The sequence below is a fragment of the Spea bombifrons genome, chromosome 2, assembly GCF_027358695.1.
Source record: "Spea bombifrons isolate aSpeBom1 chromosome 2, aSpeBom1.2.pri, whole genome shotgun sequence".
NCBI classification, from domain to species: domain Eukaryota; kingdom Metazoa; phylum Chordata; class Amphibia; order Anura; family Pelobatidae; genus Spea; species Spea bombifrons.
In genome coordinates, this window is record NC_071088.1 from 26,079,678 (window position 1) to 26,094,240 (window position 14,563).

Here is a 14,563-nt window from a genome sequence, read left to right on the forward strand (position 1 = left end):
GCAGGATGTACCTTACTTTGTATCTTTTCATATGCCTACATTGTTTGTTTAATAACTGGTATACCAATCTGGAAATTGGGCTAAATTGGATTCTGCACGCATGCTGGTGCAGAATTTCTCTGGGGTACATTATTATCACTTCTTGCTGGCTAGTGACTATCATGGGACATTAAGTGAAAACGCCATGCAAAATTAATTAATAGGTTGTGGATCAACTTAAAGTTAACAAAAACATTGCAGCTATGTTTCTTTTTAAAGTATCCACAAGTAGGCCATAATTCAGAAACGAACACTGTTCCGCCAAGCGATTAAAATTCAACAATATCATTTATCTACATTATTGTTTTTTGTTTTCTTTTTTAATCTGTTATATGCGATATGCACAGTCTGGTTATGAGAATACGGATTTCAATATAAGCTCCGTCCTATTACCAGGCTGTTGACCCAGACAGCTGTTGGTAGGGAGCACTGTGATTGGTTCCCGATGACATCATTTCACCACATCTGGCTCCGTGCATGTCCCTGGAGGCCAGGCTCACAGCTGTAACTTCTAGAATGAGAGGTGATGGTTCCTTTGGATCTACTCATGTGATTAATAGCTTGATACTTTCGGTAGGGGCTGTGTTGTTTTTTTTTTTTGTCCAGGGTGATTTGCACTGACCTTTGTGGTAAAGGAGGTTAATGGCTTTCTAGCCATATATGTTTTCTTTCTTTAAAAAAAAAGTACGTATTGCAAATACACTCTGTATATGGAGTATTGTGTTGGGGTTTTTTTTTAGTATATATATCGAGTTCTTATGTGTTGTTAAAATAACGTTTTATATTTAAGGTCACTTGTATCCCTTTCCAGTACAAACAATGTATTTATTTTCCACCTGGCAGCCCACTTTACGGTCATATTTATTTCATTAAAGTTACAAAAAGTATTTGAAATAACTAACCGAAAAAGGACATGTGCCTGCTGTTTAGGCTGCATTGACACTTGGTATTTAAACAGAAACCCCCAGGATCCTTGGCTTGCTTTAGTTCATAAACAGACGTTCTGGTTTGCTGGTGGGAGACGTGAACAACTTTTTATGACATACGTCTATGCTGTCTGTAATTACGTCATCTGCCCTCATGTTTTCCATTATGGAAGGTATAGGAAGGTCACGCGGTTTCCCTGCACAGTGTATGTAGTGTCTTCTAATTTATTCACATTGATTCCATTTGTATTACAGGTGAACAGGTTAAGCAAACCTCAATCACAGCCCCAATGGTAACTCTGACCAGGAACATGTCTGGCATAATACTTCATTAACCATAGAAGTGGATTCTCTTGGGACGTGTGATGGGAGTTTAGGTCCACAGCTGGAGACCTTGTGTTGATTTATTGAGTTTCGTATGGTCCCTGCCCCCACCATTAACCTTTCTTAAGCACCAGCAGGATAAAAGTTCTCACCGCACTGCGTTACCGTTGTCATTTTTAGAGCATTCTAAAAATGCTACTGAATCGGAGCGGTTATTGCTCCTAAAATTAATAGCTTGAGAGTTGCTGGTTAGTCCAGTCCGTACGGGCATATACAATATATTATATTAGGAAACAATCTACCTTTATTATTCTGCTGTAATCAGAAAAAATGTCCACCCGCTATATAGTTTCTAAACAAAGGGTATTAATATGTTAGATTCTAAACACAGTCGCAAAAAAAATATGTTGACTTATCAATGACAAATGTAAAATGTATGTGAGCACCGCAGTTTCTTCAATCTGAAGTCGCCATTGTGGTGTCAACCCTTCGTAAGTCTCCTAGTTCTCATTATGAAGACACGTGGGGTTCAGATTCCGAACCATCATACAGAGCTGAAGAATATGATGGCGCTATTTTAGTCAATAAATAATTTTAATATTAAATAAATATATATATTTAGAATAAGTAAATTTAGAAGCATTTACAGGTCCAAAAACCCAGAGACTAAGTATTTTTAAAATAGATCTGTGAATCCTGTTTACGGGGACTCCAAACCAGTTCTTAGCGATTGGAAGCACATCTTGGGGAAACGTAACATTGTGCAAGTCTCCCTGATTTAAGTGTCCGTTGAAGTGATGCAGCTGCGCATGTGCGACATGCCCCACTCCTGTTTGCATGCCAGGGCAATTTTATCTTATTTTTTTCCAATTAGCTTATCCTGTGCAGACATACCATTATGCTCTCAAAACATTGCTAAAGAGGCACTATTTATCATTCCTGCCTATGTATCGTGTCCGTATATCCATTGCCATTAAAAGACCTGCCTGTTTTGGCTGCTGCCTTCGCTTTTTGGCAGCAGACTGTATCCTTTGCATACATTATACTTGTCGTCTGTGTAATTGCAGTCACATGTAAGCATATAGTAGCCTTGGGAACAAATTAAATTGCGAGTAATTGTATGACAAAGCTATTGGGCTAATTTGAAGAAATAGAGCATTTTTCCAGAATAACTCGGAATCACACAAAACTTTAATACATAAGGCCCCTTCTTTTTTCTTCCAAATGTTCTTTTTGTTTTCTTTTTCTTTAAAATCATATGAGTTTGTAACCTGTATATATTAGTCGGGTTAGCAGCTTAGTTGGTGTCTTCCTTCTTATATTAAGGGTTTAGCAAATGAACACATCTATTTTTAGTTAACACTTTCTTATACTCTTCAATCTATTGGTGCTCGTGCCCAGGGTCAGACTGGCCATGACGCAGCGCCACTGGCACTTTAAGGCCAGAGGCCTCCTGATGACGTAAGTGCAGCCGGATCGGTAGACTGGGCGAGTGTCGGCAGTCTACCGGGTATTTGCCCGGTGTACCAGATGGCCAGTCTGAGCTGATCGTGCTGATCTCACTCTACTTCGCTGGACTCAGGGCGCGGTCATTCAGTAAGCACGGCCGCGGCTCGCAGTCACTATGGGGAGGAGTGGGGTATAAGTGGGTGTGGAAAGGGGGTGGGGCTTGTGGGTGGAGCCATGGGGCGGCAAAATTATCTTTTGCCTTGGGTGGGAAAAATCCTTGCACCAGCCCTGGCTGGACTGCAAAGTTTTTCATCTCACATCCATCCGGCACTCAAACAGTCAAGGCTTGCTTAGTATTTAACCATGTTCTGTGTGAGCTTTGTTTTAATGTGTATTAAATATTAACTTTCTAGGTTATTCCAGAAATAACAAAAGAAAAAAATCCTCTGTAAGTGATCTTTTTATCTAATCTTTAATACGAAGCTCAAACACCCTCTCACTGCTCTCTGACCCAGCAGGGAATAATGAAATTTAATGAGCCCCCTGGGCTGTTTTCCTGATTACGCTGGAGTCCAGACACATATTTCCATTGTTAGATTAAATACAAAGCAGCGTATTTATGTCGTAGAGATAAAGGCTGCATTATGAAAAAATCCATTTACAGACCAACCTATTATTTTTATGCTGTATGAGCAAATTTACTTTTGTAGGCAGGCCCCAGAATTCACTGTGTAATCTCGCTGCTCTAGTGTTTCTATTCATTGATCGGATCTCTGTTATATTGTCATGTAAAAAAAAACAAAAAACATTATGATAAGATTTAATTCATGATACACTTAGCATTAGAAGTCATGGATCCAAGAGCTTTCCTCCAATAGGAGCTTCATAGATACTGTGACCTTTTGCCGGGGTGTTCTTGGAGGGGCTTAATGCATAAAACTTTAAGTTTGTCCAACAGGCTGACGTTAACTATCGGTATTTGTTTTCAGGCATTTCTGTGCGCACACCAGATATTTCTGACCGTGAATAAAACCTGTGACTAGAAACGCCAACTGTGGTATTACATACGGTCAAGGACAGGGGTCTCATGACCGTATGTCTCTAATAGTTACTGGTAGGTCACTGGCTACTGCTGAGTAGCTCCTGTATGATTATCGCCCTCTGTGTCTAGAGGAGGGCTACGTTCTGTATCTAATCCAGCATAACTAACCCTCTGAAAGGCATGTAGTGAGGGGACATTAAAAAGTTGCTTTCTGCTTGAATTATACCACTTTTGCCCATTTATACCAAGTCTGTAAAGCCCTAGTGTCACAACTCGGATGTCCCTGGACACAGAAGAGAAACTCATTGGGATGTTTCCATGTTCTTCCAGTATTGTGTCCATGTGCCTGGGTCGATACTAATGCTCAGTATGCACACTTGTTTCCAGACGGTCCTGGTCCATCTAGGACATAATCGTTTATTCCAATTCCTAAATTGTTTTATGGAGCCAATAAATTATGTATCATCTGTGGTTGAACATGCTAGTTATAAAGTAACAGGTGTTAGGCATACGTAGCCAGCCAATAGTGATTTCTGATTGATACAATCTTCTATTTTTGGTGTATTTTGTAAACTCAGATTTAGCTCAATTGTCATGTGTTTAATGCACATTAGGACAGGCCTTTCAACTTCAGGTCATAGGACATTCAGACCATTTTCAGTTTGCTCCTTGCTACTTTATGTTTATAGATATACTAAAGCTATACATTCCGGTGTCTGTGCTAGCTCCAAAACAAATAAACATGTTACAGAGTATAAAAATAATATATTTAATAGATACTTGTTGCATCAATATTTAAAATACATAATTGAACAAAAGTAATTGATCAACTTGCAAATGCCAGTGACCTGACGCGTTTCACCCTCAAGGGGCTTCTTCAGAGCTGGCTTAAAAATATGGACACTGGAACCTTTAAGACCTACTTTGCAGAGTTTAAACACTAAAATACTGCCGGATTTAATTCAAAAAGCTCACTTAATAGAGCTGGCTTAATAATATGGACATACACCAGAATTTATAGATTTTTTTGGGGTATTTAGGGAACACTACCAACTGGTAGTATTGCAACAGTTCCTATTACTATTTTTTTCTCTCAATTCTTTCTTTGTTTTATTGGTTTTTTTTCATATACTTGATTTATATTACTACGCAGACTAATATACTGTTGAATGGTTTATAGATAGGATGGATTTATCATCCAGTATATGTAAAACATTGTGAGGAATATTTAGAGACAATTCCTAGTTAAGTATCTGGGTGACCTTCTGAGCCTTTTAGATGACTTATATTAATAAAATGCTTTTGCTGGCCAAGTGGCATTACTGATTCAGCACTGTACTTGAGGATGTTATGACATTAATACAAACATTGGGGACTGATTATAAATCACCAGTGCACTTTTTCAGAATGATATTCTTTTAACACATTACAGGATCTGCGCATAGGACGTAGCACTGTTAATCATTGATGAGGCATCAAAAAGTGTGATGGAAGATGCTTAATAGACTTCCGTGTACATACAAAAACAGACAGAGGAATAGTCCATAAGGATAGGACAGGACGTATTTGTATATTTAAGCAATGGGAGTGGTGATAGATTTTCAATGATGCATACCATCATCTAGGCAGCTGTTATTCATCAAGCCCATGCATTGTGTAAATAATGCTTATTGCGCAACACTCATCAAGTTTTTGGTAAAGTTAGATATTATTTATGTGACCCTTGGTCACGTATTCACAATAGTAGCCGATATTCTTGGTTCTCGCAGTGCTGCATAGACATCTCTATATGGTGTTCCTTCTGGTCATTGGCTGGTTAGAAGAGCAAGCCTGTAGCTGAACAAGTGTGTCCATCTTTGGCTACTTGAACTCTTTGGAGGTGTCCATGTTTATGTATGTTTGCTTTTTCTCCCGATTACGCCGTTTTTTGTGAAGCAGTTGTTATGGATATCATGGGCTGATCCTTCATCTCCCCTGACTGTCCCAGCATGCTGTGACATTGAATGAAGTTTGTGCTTTTCCAGCACCTTTCCTCTACCTGGTTTTCTTTTCCATCTTGTCCCCCTTTCTTTACACCTTTTTCTTCCTGTTGAATTTCTCCTTATACTTAATACCCACCAAAATGTTTCTTCTTCCTCTCGCTCACTAAGCATGTAGAGTTGTGCTTTCACACACTATATAGCACCGACATTCAAACTGTTGTTGCGTAACCAGTCTGTTCATGTCATTTAGGAACTCGATAGGGCATCGAGCATGTAGGAGGACTGCCGTTAGTTTCTCTTCCAAGTGCATACAGGAGGGCGTACCTGAAACAGAGCCTAGGGTGCTGACCCTTTTGGCTCCATAAACAAATCATAGGTGCCTTTATAACTGTTTGGCATTTACATGGCCTCTCGGTGTACCTCAACATAAATACATTTTTGTTTATTTAATCTATATCTGTTTCCATAAGAACAGCTATACAAAGTTTAACTATCATAAGCGTTGACAGGGAAGCTAGTGCTATCATACAAGTAGAGGAGCCTGGCTCCAGATGCAGGGCTGATTTCCAAACAGAAGCATTAATGTATGTGGGAGGAAGGACATCTGTGGTATGTGTTGGCCTGATAATACCCAAGAAGATAGTTGGTGTGTGAGAGCGTCGTGGAGGTAACAGAGACACATTCGTTGTGATTGATACCAAGACCTAATTGGAGATGGGTTTTTTTTTTGTGAATGTTAAAAGGTTATCCTGAAACCACTTGCGCTCAGAACTGTAGCAGACAAAAAAATAAAATGTATCTTATTACTATGCCAACCTGATAGGGCCGTTTGTTTCATTGTTGTTATGATGAGAATGCTATCCATTCCTGTTCAAGATTTCCCAAATGGGAAAATCCATTGAGGGAACACAGAATTGTGCCTGTTGTGGTGCAAGTTCTGCATAAAAGCCTTGTTAATCAAGCAACACTTAAAGCTCTATGAGAAGTAAAATACGAAACAAGGAAAAACGGGATTTTGGCAGTGGCTGGAAATTCTTGCAATCCTAGTAGTCCAGGCCTCCATGTTTAGGTCATATTGTTCTCTGTACTAATTGGTGATGGAGTTAGATAAATGTCTTGCACAGGGCTGCTTATACAGATCATGAAATGTTTTTCTTATGGAATGGATAACACTCTGCAGAGCAGGTTATACGGTCATCATGTTCCTTAGAGTGAGAACCTTCCCAATCCAGCAGGTCACACTTACTGGATAAATGAAACTGGTATGCGCTGGGACAGAATGTTCCTGGCTTCATATCCAGTGATGGAGATAAGTGCAGTCGTTGTGCAAGGTTTTTATTTACCTTTTAGATACTAGATCTGTTTTATCATGTCTAGTGGAGATCTCCACACAGCTTGTTATATTGCTCTTGTCTGCTGTTGGAATCATTGATTCACTAGTTCATAGCATTTGATTAGGAAACCACATCTCGTGTTCTGGTACTACTTCCCATGTGGATTTTACATCTCACTTATCTTCCAAAAGTAACTGTAGGAACAATCTGTCAACTTCAAATGTTTCAAACTGATAACATTAATATGCATCCAAATTATGTTGATATTGAATTAGAAATGAATGTGCCTGAATATTTGACCATTTCAGTATAAATTTGTATAACCGTATTATATGGAATTTAACAAATAAACCTTGGAATTATTTTAAAGAAAATATAAATACTTTCGACTAATGAAAAAGACATGCATTGCCATATCTCGTGGTGCATAAACCATAATCTGTTTTCAGATTGATCTATGTGAGCATGCAGGAAAGGCAAACATTTATAGAACTACAAGAGAAGAAGGAGAAACGCAGTAGGGAAAACCATCTACCGTCTAGAAGGAGTCTTTTCAAGTGATGTTTCAAATTACCATAACAAAATTAATAAAAAGTGTTTTTATTGTGCAATGGAGGTTTTCCTGTAGATCTGCAAGGTTCATAAGGGTTTTTATTTCGTAAGTATTTTCTCCACATAAGATAATTCACAAAAAAATAATGTGGGTTACTGAATTTGGGGTTCAAGGTTAAAAATTCAACTTTCAATTATTTTTTGTTGCTTGCTGCATTCAGAAACATTCCTCAGCCCACTGTATTAGCCCACAAAGCAAAAGCGTAGCATCGCTTGATATCCCGGCATTTACGGACGCTCACGTGGCACTGTTTAAATCCAGTCTGTCATAGAAAAGTGTGTATAGCCTTCATTTGTGTATTTACAACTTAATTGTATGGTGATTTGTAGGTTCTTAAATGATGCCCCTGGCATTCTGCACTACAGAGGGACATGATATAAATACTTAGCTTAAATGTATTTAAAGTAGGGTAAAGTCCTGACATAAACCGATCATTATCTCCTGGTTTGCTCAAATCTCCACTTATTAAACATCTTTGAGCATGGTACCGCTGCAATAAATCTGTTAGGGCAAAGCATGTGTTTCTGCTAGAACAGTCACATCTGTATGGATGTTATCTCTGTAAGTGTGGCTCGGGTTATGCATTATGTCCAGTGTACGCTAATGGTTATCTGACCGTGTTAATACTGTCTGTTGCGGTTTACTTTTAGGCATAAACATTGTATTATCCATTATATATCTCTCTGGGTTGTTGTGTACATTCTTGGCTATGCAAAGAACAAATCATGTATATTAACATGTGTTATGTGTTTTACATATATATTATTTTATTTTTTTTATTTTTACTTTCCTTGTATTTCACTTGGTATTGGAAATATATGGTATGTTATCTTAACTCTTTATTTCGGCTAACCCCACAGCCTGAGGGTGATGTGATTATACTTCAGCGACATCCATTACTTTTTCTGTTTGTTAAGACTGTTATATGCACCGTTAGGAGCACTGATATAAGTGAACCATTCTCCTCCACTTTCAGCAATATAACTCGTCTTCGGTGTTCATGGTATTTAGGTACTTATACATCACAGATGTAGACATGTACAATGAGAAGTGCTCATCATAAAACATTTGATGATTTTCACAGTACCGTCCCTAAACTTTCCAACAAGAGCAGAGAAATGCTATTAAACCAGCCTGCCACCAAAGCCTTTCAATTTAAATAAATAAAAATATATTAAAAATGTAGCTAATATTATATTGTGCTAGAAAATGCCATTGGGGGTGAGGAATGTTGAGGTGCTGTCTTAAAGAGTCGGGTATACAGGGGGGGGGATGGGAGGTGGTCATAATATTAGTAATGGGCACATACGCTAGTAATTCTGCATTACTGTAAATTCCCTGTGAAGCATTCTTATGACTTGACATTAATGTAATGTTACCTGATGACTGACTGCTGTTTAAAGTTAATCCTAACGCTAAACCTAATAAAATCTCCTAAAATTCATGCCAGCCAACCAGTGTGGATGGGTTTTATTTGCTGCTAAGCCTCCGCAATCCTATCATTATTCAAGCTGACATAATCTTTACCCTTGTGCCTTAAATGTTAATCACCAACGAGCTGGCAGACTAATGTTATGTTTGGTCCATTCTTTTGGCAGAGTGTGCCCGAAGAGCAGAATGATGATTCCGCACGAACCAGCGGCTCTTCGGTTGTTGAAAATGGACATCAGACTATTTCAGGTAACTGTCCGCTGGCCAGAGAATGATTTTGTTGGATTTGTCATCCGGGGAGGTTGTGGGCAAGCCATTTCCACAGAGCTCTGTTAATTACCCAGGACCCCCAGTTATACATATGTGGACTACACACTACAAAATCGCATGAAGAGTGGAGGCTGTTATAGCTGCAAAATGGTGCCAGCTACATGTTAATGCCCATGGTTTTTGAATAGGATGTCCAGCAAGCTTAAATAAGAGCGATGGTCGGGTGTCCACATACTTTTGCTCATATAGGGTGTATATGGGTGTAAGTATGTTCATATGTATTTATAAATTGGTAGATCATTATGGGATACATTTAAAGAAAAAAGACTTACTGAAGAGCTTCCATTTTAAGATGCTTAATAAAGCCACTTCAAGGGGGTGTACACTTCATTACATCAGTAGCAGAATTGTACATTGGCAGCTTAGAAATGTTTACCAGTGTGCCTCTGGTGTAATGGAGAGACCACTCATGGATGGTTGCATCAGGTAGCTTTCTGCATTTGTAAGGTTGCAAAATCCAATGTCAGTCCTGTAAATCTAGTTAACTCAGTCGGTTGAAATAATATTTTTTGTAGGTGCTAGCATCATCTACCTACTTAGAGCCTGCAAATCTAGAGCTAAACCTCCTTCCTTTCTCTACCTACTTCGTTGAACAGCATTAGAACCCTCATTCATAGTATTATCAAGTACCACACCCTTCTTGGAAGTACTTTAATTTAATCATGCAAATTTAGCCTTATGATGATGTTTGGTGGAAACGCTTGTTTTGTGACTCAAAAGCAAGTGCTGATTGTTAAACTAAAAAGAAAAGAATAAAAGCAAAGACCAGTTAGGGCTTATTTGCCTAATATTTTAGGTTTCTCACCCTTTGACCTGCTAGTTTGACTAGAATGTAGTGTTGAATTTTATATGTTGACAATTGGCATATCCTTTGTTTTCTAGACAAAAGAGTAATCTCTCAGGAGTCAAACTCCGTGGCCTCCGCTCCTTCGACACAGGAACACTCTCCAGCGATGTCAGTGAGAATGCCACACCTGCCGGTCACAGCTGTGACTCGATCGGGTCCAGAGACCCATTCCAACACAACCAATGGCAACAACCGCCAGCATGGATATGACCTTAAGAGTCCTCATGAGATGTCTCCTAAACAAAACAATACACAGGGTGAGCCACCCAAATTAAAATTGCTTCTGGACCCAAGGGAACATAATTTGGGCTCAGTTATCAATGCAGCAGTACTCCTCACATTTGATTTTGCTAAACATACATAACATGGGAGCTCACCAGTTTTACTCGGGAAGCTTCATTTGGTGGGTATCTCATAAAGGTCCGCCTGCCCATTGCTGGCTAAGCCAAACCCCCCAGTCCAGCTCAGCTCCCCCTTTTGCATCCATGTAAATATGGTTGAAACCTTCAGGGAAAACGTTAAATGTTGTCTTCTAGAGTCTGGGTCAAAATGTGTAATTTTAATTTATATTACATTACAAAAAATAAGGTGTAATATTACTAAAAAAAATAATTATTTAATATTTTCATTTTTGTATATTTGCATTTCCTTTTATAGTTTTTACACATTAACATTTAAGTTGCGCCAAGTTACTATTATAATCTTATGAACTGATAACCTTAATGACAACTCCCAGAGAAGCTGAGCCCAAAGCATTGGTGGTTTAGTTAAAGTACATGTGAAATATTTATTAGTACCTTTTTAAAGAATGGGAATTTGGAGCAATTTTAGTTTTACAGCAAATCTTAGTTAAAATGTGCAGATGTTAATGTTTCTTACTTCACTCCGATAATATTAGCCCGATTGTCTTTATTCCCTTATCTTGTTGTTCTTGGACGAGAGAAAACTTGTTTCCGTCTTTTGTATTTGTTTTCTGCATGACTGATTAGTGTTTATACTACAGTGAGGTTTTTGCTAGATGTTATCAGTGGATATTACATGCAAGCTTGTAATTTTAAGGTATTATGATCAGTATTGGCACAGACGCCAAGTCTTTGTAAATGATCCACACATTCCAGTACAGACTGACCAGTTATGCATTAGTGATATGCAATAAATCTTATTTTAGCGTTTATTATTTTATGTAAAAGTATTGTTGCATGCGTGGGACAATGAAAGACCCACAAAATAATTGGGTGAAAACCTACGTGGATGCGTGAAGGAATTCAATCGGTTCAGATTATTTGAAGTGAACCTCAACTTTTCATTACCTCATTTTTATAGTTCAGACCAAATCTAAGCTTTTCTTCATATTATGTATTGTTTTATATAGCACCATCATGTTCTGTAGCGCTGTACAATGGGTAGACAGAACAAGTAGTATATAACATAACAATTTGACTTAAGGAAACAGGTGAGGAGGGCCCTGCTCAAAAGAGCTTACACTCTAGAGATCATCAGCTTTTGACCCCTTTTATTAGTGGCTGCCTGGGTACCACGTTAGAAGCGTGCTGGTATGTCTGGTCTAATGTGAGATTTCGGAAGGCGCTGTAAGTTATAACAGCACGTCAGTTGGAGCAGCTCTGTTAGAAATGGTTTGTTGAGTGATCCACTCTGGCAATTGACATTTATACAATCAGCCATTATTTTACTGATTTCATAAGGGTCTTGTTCCATTTCATGAGAATGTTTGTTTCATCTAGCTCTGAGAAAGAATGTTCAGAGCTCCGCATTCCTTCATCTGCCCCCTGTTTCCACTGGTACGGTCTTGCACGCCTTAGCCTCCTATCAAAGCAGGTGTTGGTTGGATGACATCATTCGAAATATATTGTGAGAACCTGCTTTTTGTAGAGAAGTGGAGAATATCTTTTTGTATAGCTATTCACTGAAACGCATTTGTTGTATCTATCTCTCTGTTTTCTTTGTATGTCTGCTAGGTGCTGTCAGGACATGGAATGCCAGTGTTGTCAGGACAATGGGTGTATCAACCAGCTCTGGTGAGCCTATGCTTATGTTACTTATCCTGCCGCAAGGCAAAGGATTATTAATGACATGTGAATATAGCCATTATATGTAAACTTTCTGGCTTATAGATGATACAATGACTCTAAAGGCACATCAGGCATCACCTTTCTGCCGGGTAATCCTCGTATTTAGGAAATTAGAACCGTTTACCTGGAATTCACTTTACTCACTCTTCTTTAATCTTATAAACGTAATCTAATTATGAATCCATGGGTTTACAGGATTTTTGATAGGTGCAAAACAATTACAAATATTTTCTTATCAGGGCTTACACTGCATACATGATCTCCATACCAGGGGATGCTGGCTTTGACCAAGTGTCCCTGGTTGAAGCCCTTCTTCCCCTGGTCAGTTTCGTCCTTACAACCTCCTGCTCCAAACCCATTGAGGGCTGCCTGGGGCTAGCCCTGTTCATGTGTGTGGCTAGATGCATGTCTAGCCTTGCCACATTATGTCGCCAGTAACCCAGAAGAGGGAGTGCTCCGGTGGCCTATACTGACAAGTTGCCAAGCATGCACTTCTCCCTGCATATCACCTTTGCATTTTGGATGGTCAAATTTGATGAGGTTCTCCTTCAGTGAAATCAGTCTCCTAATAGGCACAGTTGATGTTAACAGATGAAGTTTTTCATTTATTCAACAAATCTCCCTATAAATTTGAGATGACAGCTGTTTATAAAGAAACCACCTCTAAAAGCTGTTAACTTGGTACCAGAGTACTAAAGAGATCTGGATATATCTTTGTAGGGATTATTTTGACATAGCTGAAATATAGCCAAAAAAACATATTATGCTTCCCACATTAGTTTGTTTCATTTATTTTTCTTCCTCCGTAGAAAAAACCATATCTGCTTCAAAGACCACTCAGAGTTACAGCGTATCATGCTCTTCGGCAAGCACCGAAAGGTAGGTATTATCCCGTAGATTTCAGGTGTTCCTGCTTCTAAACAACACAAAGGAAGCTCTACAAACTCTGTGTTATTCAAAACTTTAAAGAGAATCAGTTGCCATTAAAAAGGAAAAAAATAGTAGAAGCGTACTGAGGTTTAATTTTAAAATACGTTTAATGAGTTTTGTTTTTACGCTGTTGATCAGTCGAAGGTTGGTTTTAGTTGACAGAACCTCTTTAAAACTGTGAGGAATGAATGTTGGGGAATCAGCTGTAATCCTCTGACCTGTTACCGCTAGTGTGTAACAAATACTTAGCACCCAGTTGTTCTGGATTCCTGTCGCATAACAGATGCGTCCGCTTGTCTACCCATTTCAGAGGACCTTGATCACCAAAAACCATAAAGAAAATCCCATTATCGTTTTAACCGCAAAAAAGAATTCTAACAAAACTCCCCCGCCCCTAAACCAGCTCTTCAAGATACTCAAAATATCAGTGTGGTTCCCACCCTGTGATGAATTGAGCACTGGAACTAAAGCAAGCAGAAGTGATTGATAACTTGGCCTGATGTTGAGGACAAGTTATGCAGAGAAAGAGGAAATGTATGGTGTCTGCCTCGGAGTAATGTCTGTATATTTAATGTCTTTGAGAGGATGAACTGCATTCCAGCAGAAGTGGTAGATGCTAATAAAGAGAGGACATTTAAATATGTATGGGATAGTCATAACACATTTTCTGAATATAAGACAAAGCTTATGACAGAATAAGGTATGAAGCTTTTACAGCCAGTAAAATGAGCAGCAGTGGTTTACTCTCTATTAGACACACTAGGTATGTGCCTAGGACCCCCTGGCTCTAGGGGCGCCAGTGCTGTACCGTAAAGTCTTCCAGCACTCCCCCTCCAGATGCATAGCAATAGATAGACCATGCAGGCTACTGTTGCGAGAGGTGGGCACTCAGTTGAGTCACGTTAAGCACACACAAAGCCTAGAGGCCCAAGGTCCCCATGGGCAGACTATGTGGGCCTAATGGTGCTTAACTATACGGGTTTCTTGTTCTTGGAACATGTACAGTGTATTTGTTTGGACTTGCATCTGTGACACAGGAAATAAGTTTATTTCCTAGTTCATTTTTACACTAGATTTACTTTCTATAGTCTTATATCTTTGCTTAGGGGATTGTCTGTTAAGTGTTGTTATAATGTTTTTTGAGATTGTGTAAATATGTGTTTGGTTGATGTAAAATCACTAATCATTTCTGGCTCTTTGGAATGTGAGCAGTAAATCTGTGCAGC

The 14,563-nt window shown here is 38.9% G+C and overlaps 1 protein-coding gene across 1 annotated transcript in view; it reads left to right on the forward strand.

The window, feature by feature from the left end:
* The window catches only part of SMTNL2 (smoothelin like 2), a 39,705-nt gene that overhangs the window by 9,773 nt on the left and 15,369 nt on the right, over positions 1-14,563 (forward strand). Inside the window, exons 2-5 of the mRNA XM_053457228.1 lie at positions 9,308-9,389; positions 10,353-10,574; positions 12,294-12,353; positions 13,217-13,286. Of these exons, the coding sequence (XP_053313203.1) occupies positions 9,308-9,389; positions 10,353-10,574; positions 12,294-12,353; positions 13,217-13,286 (434 nt within the window). The remainder of the gene's footprint in view (positions 1-9,307; positions 9,390-10,352; positions 10,575-12,293; positions 12,354-13,216; positions 13,287-14,563) is intronic.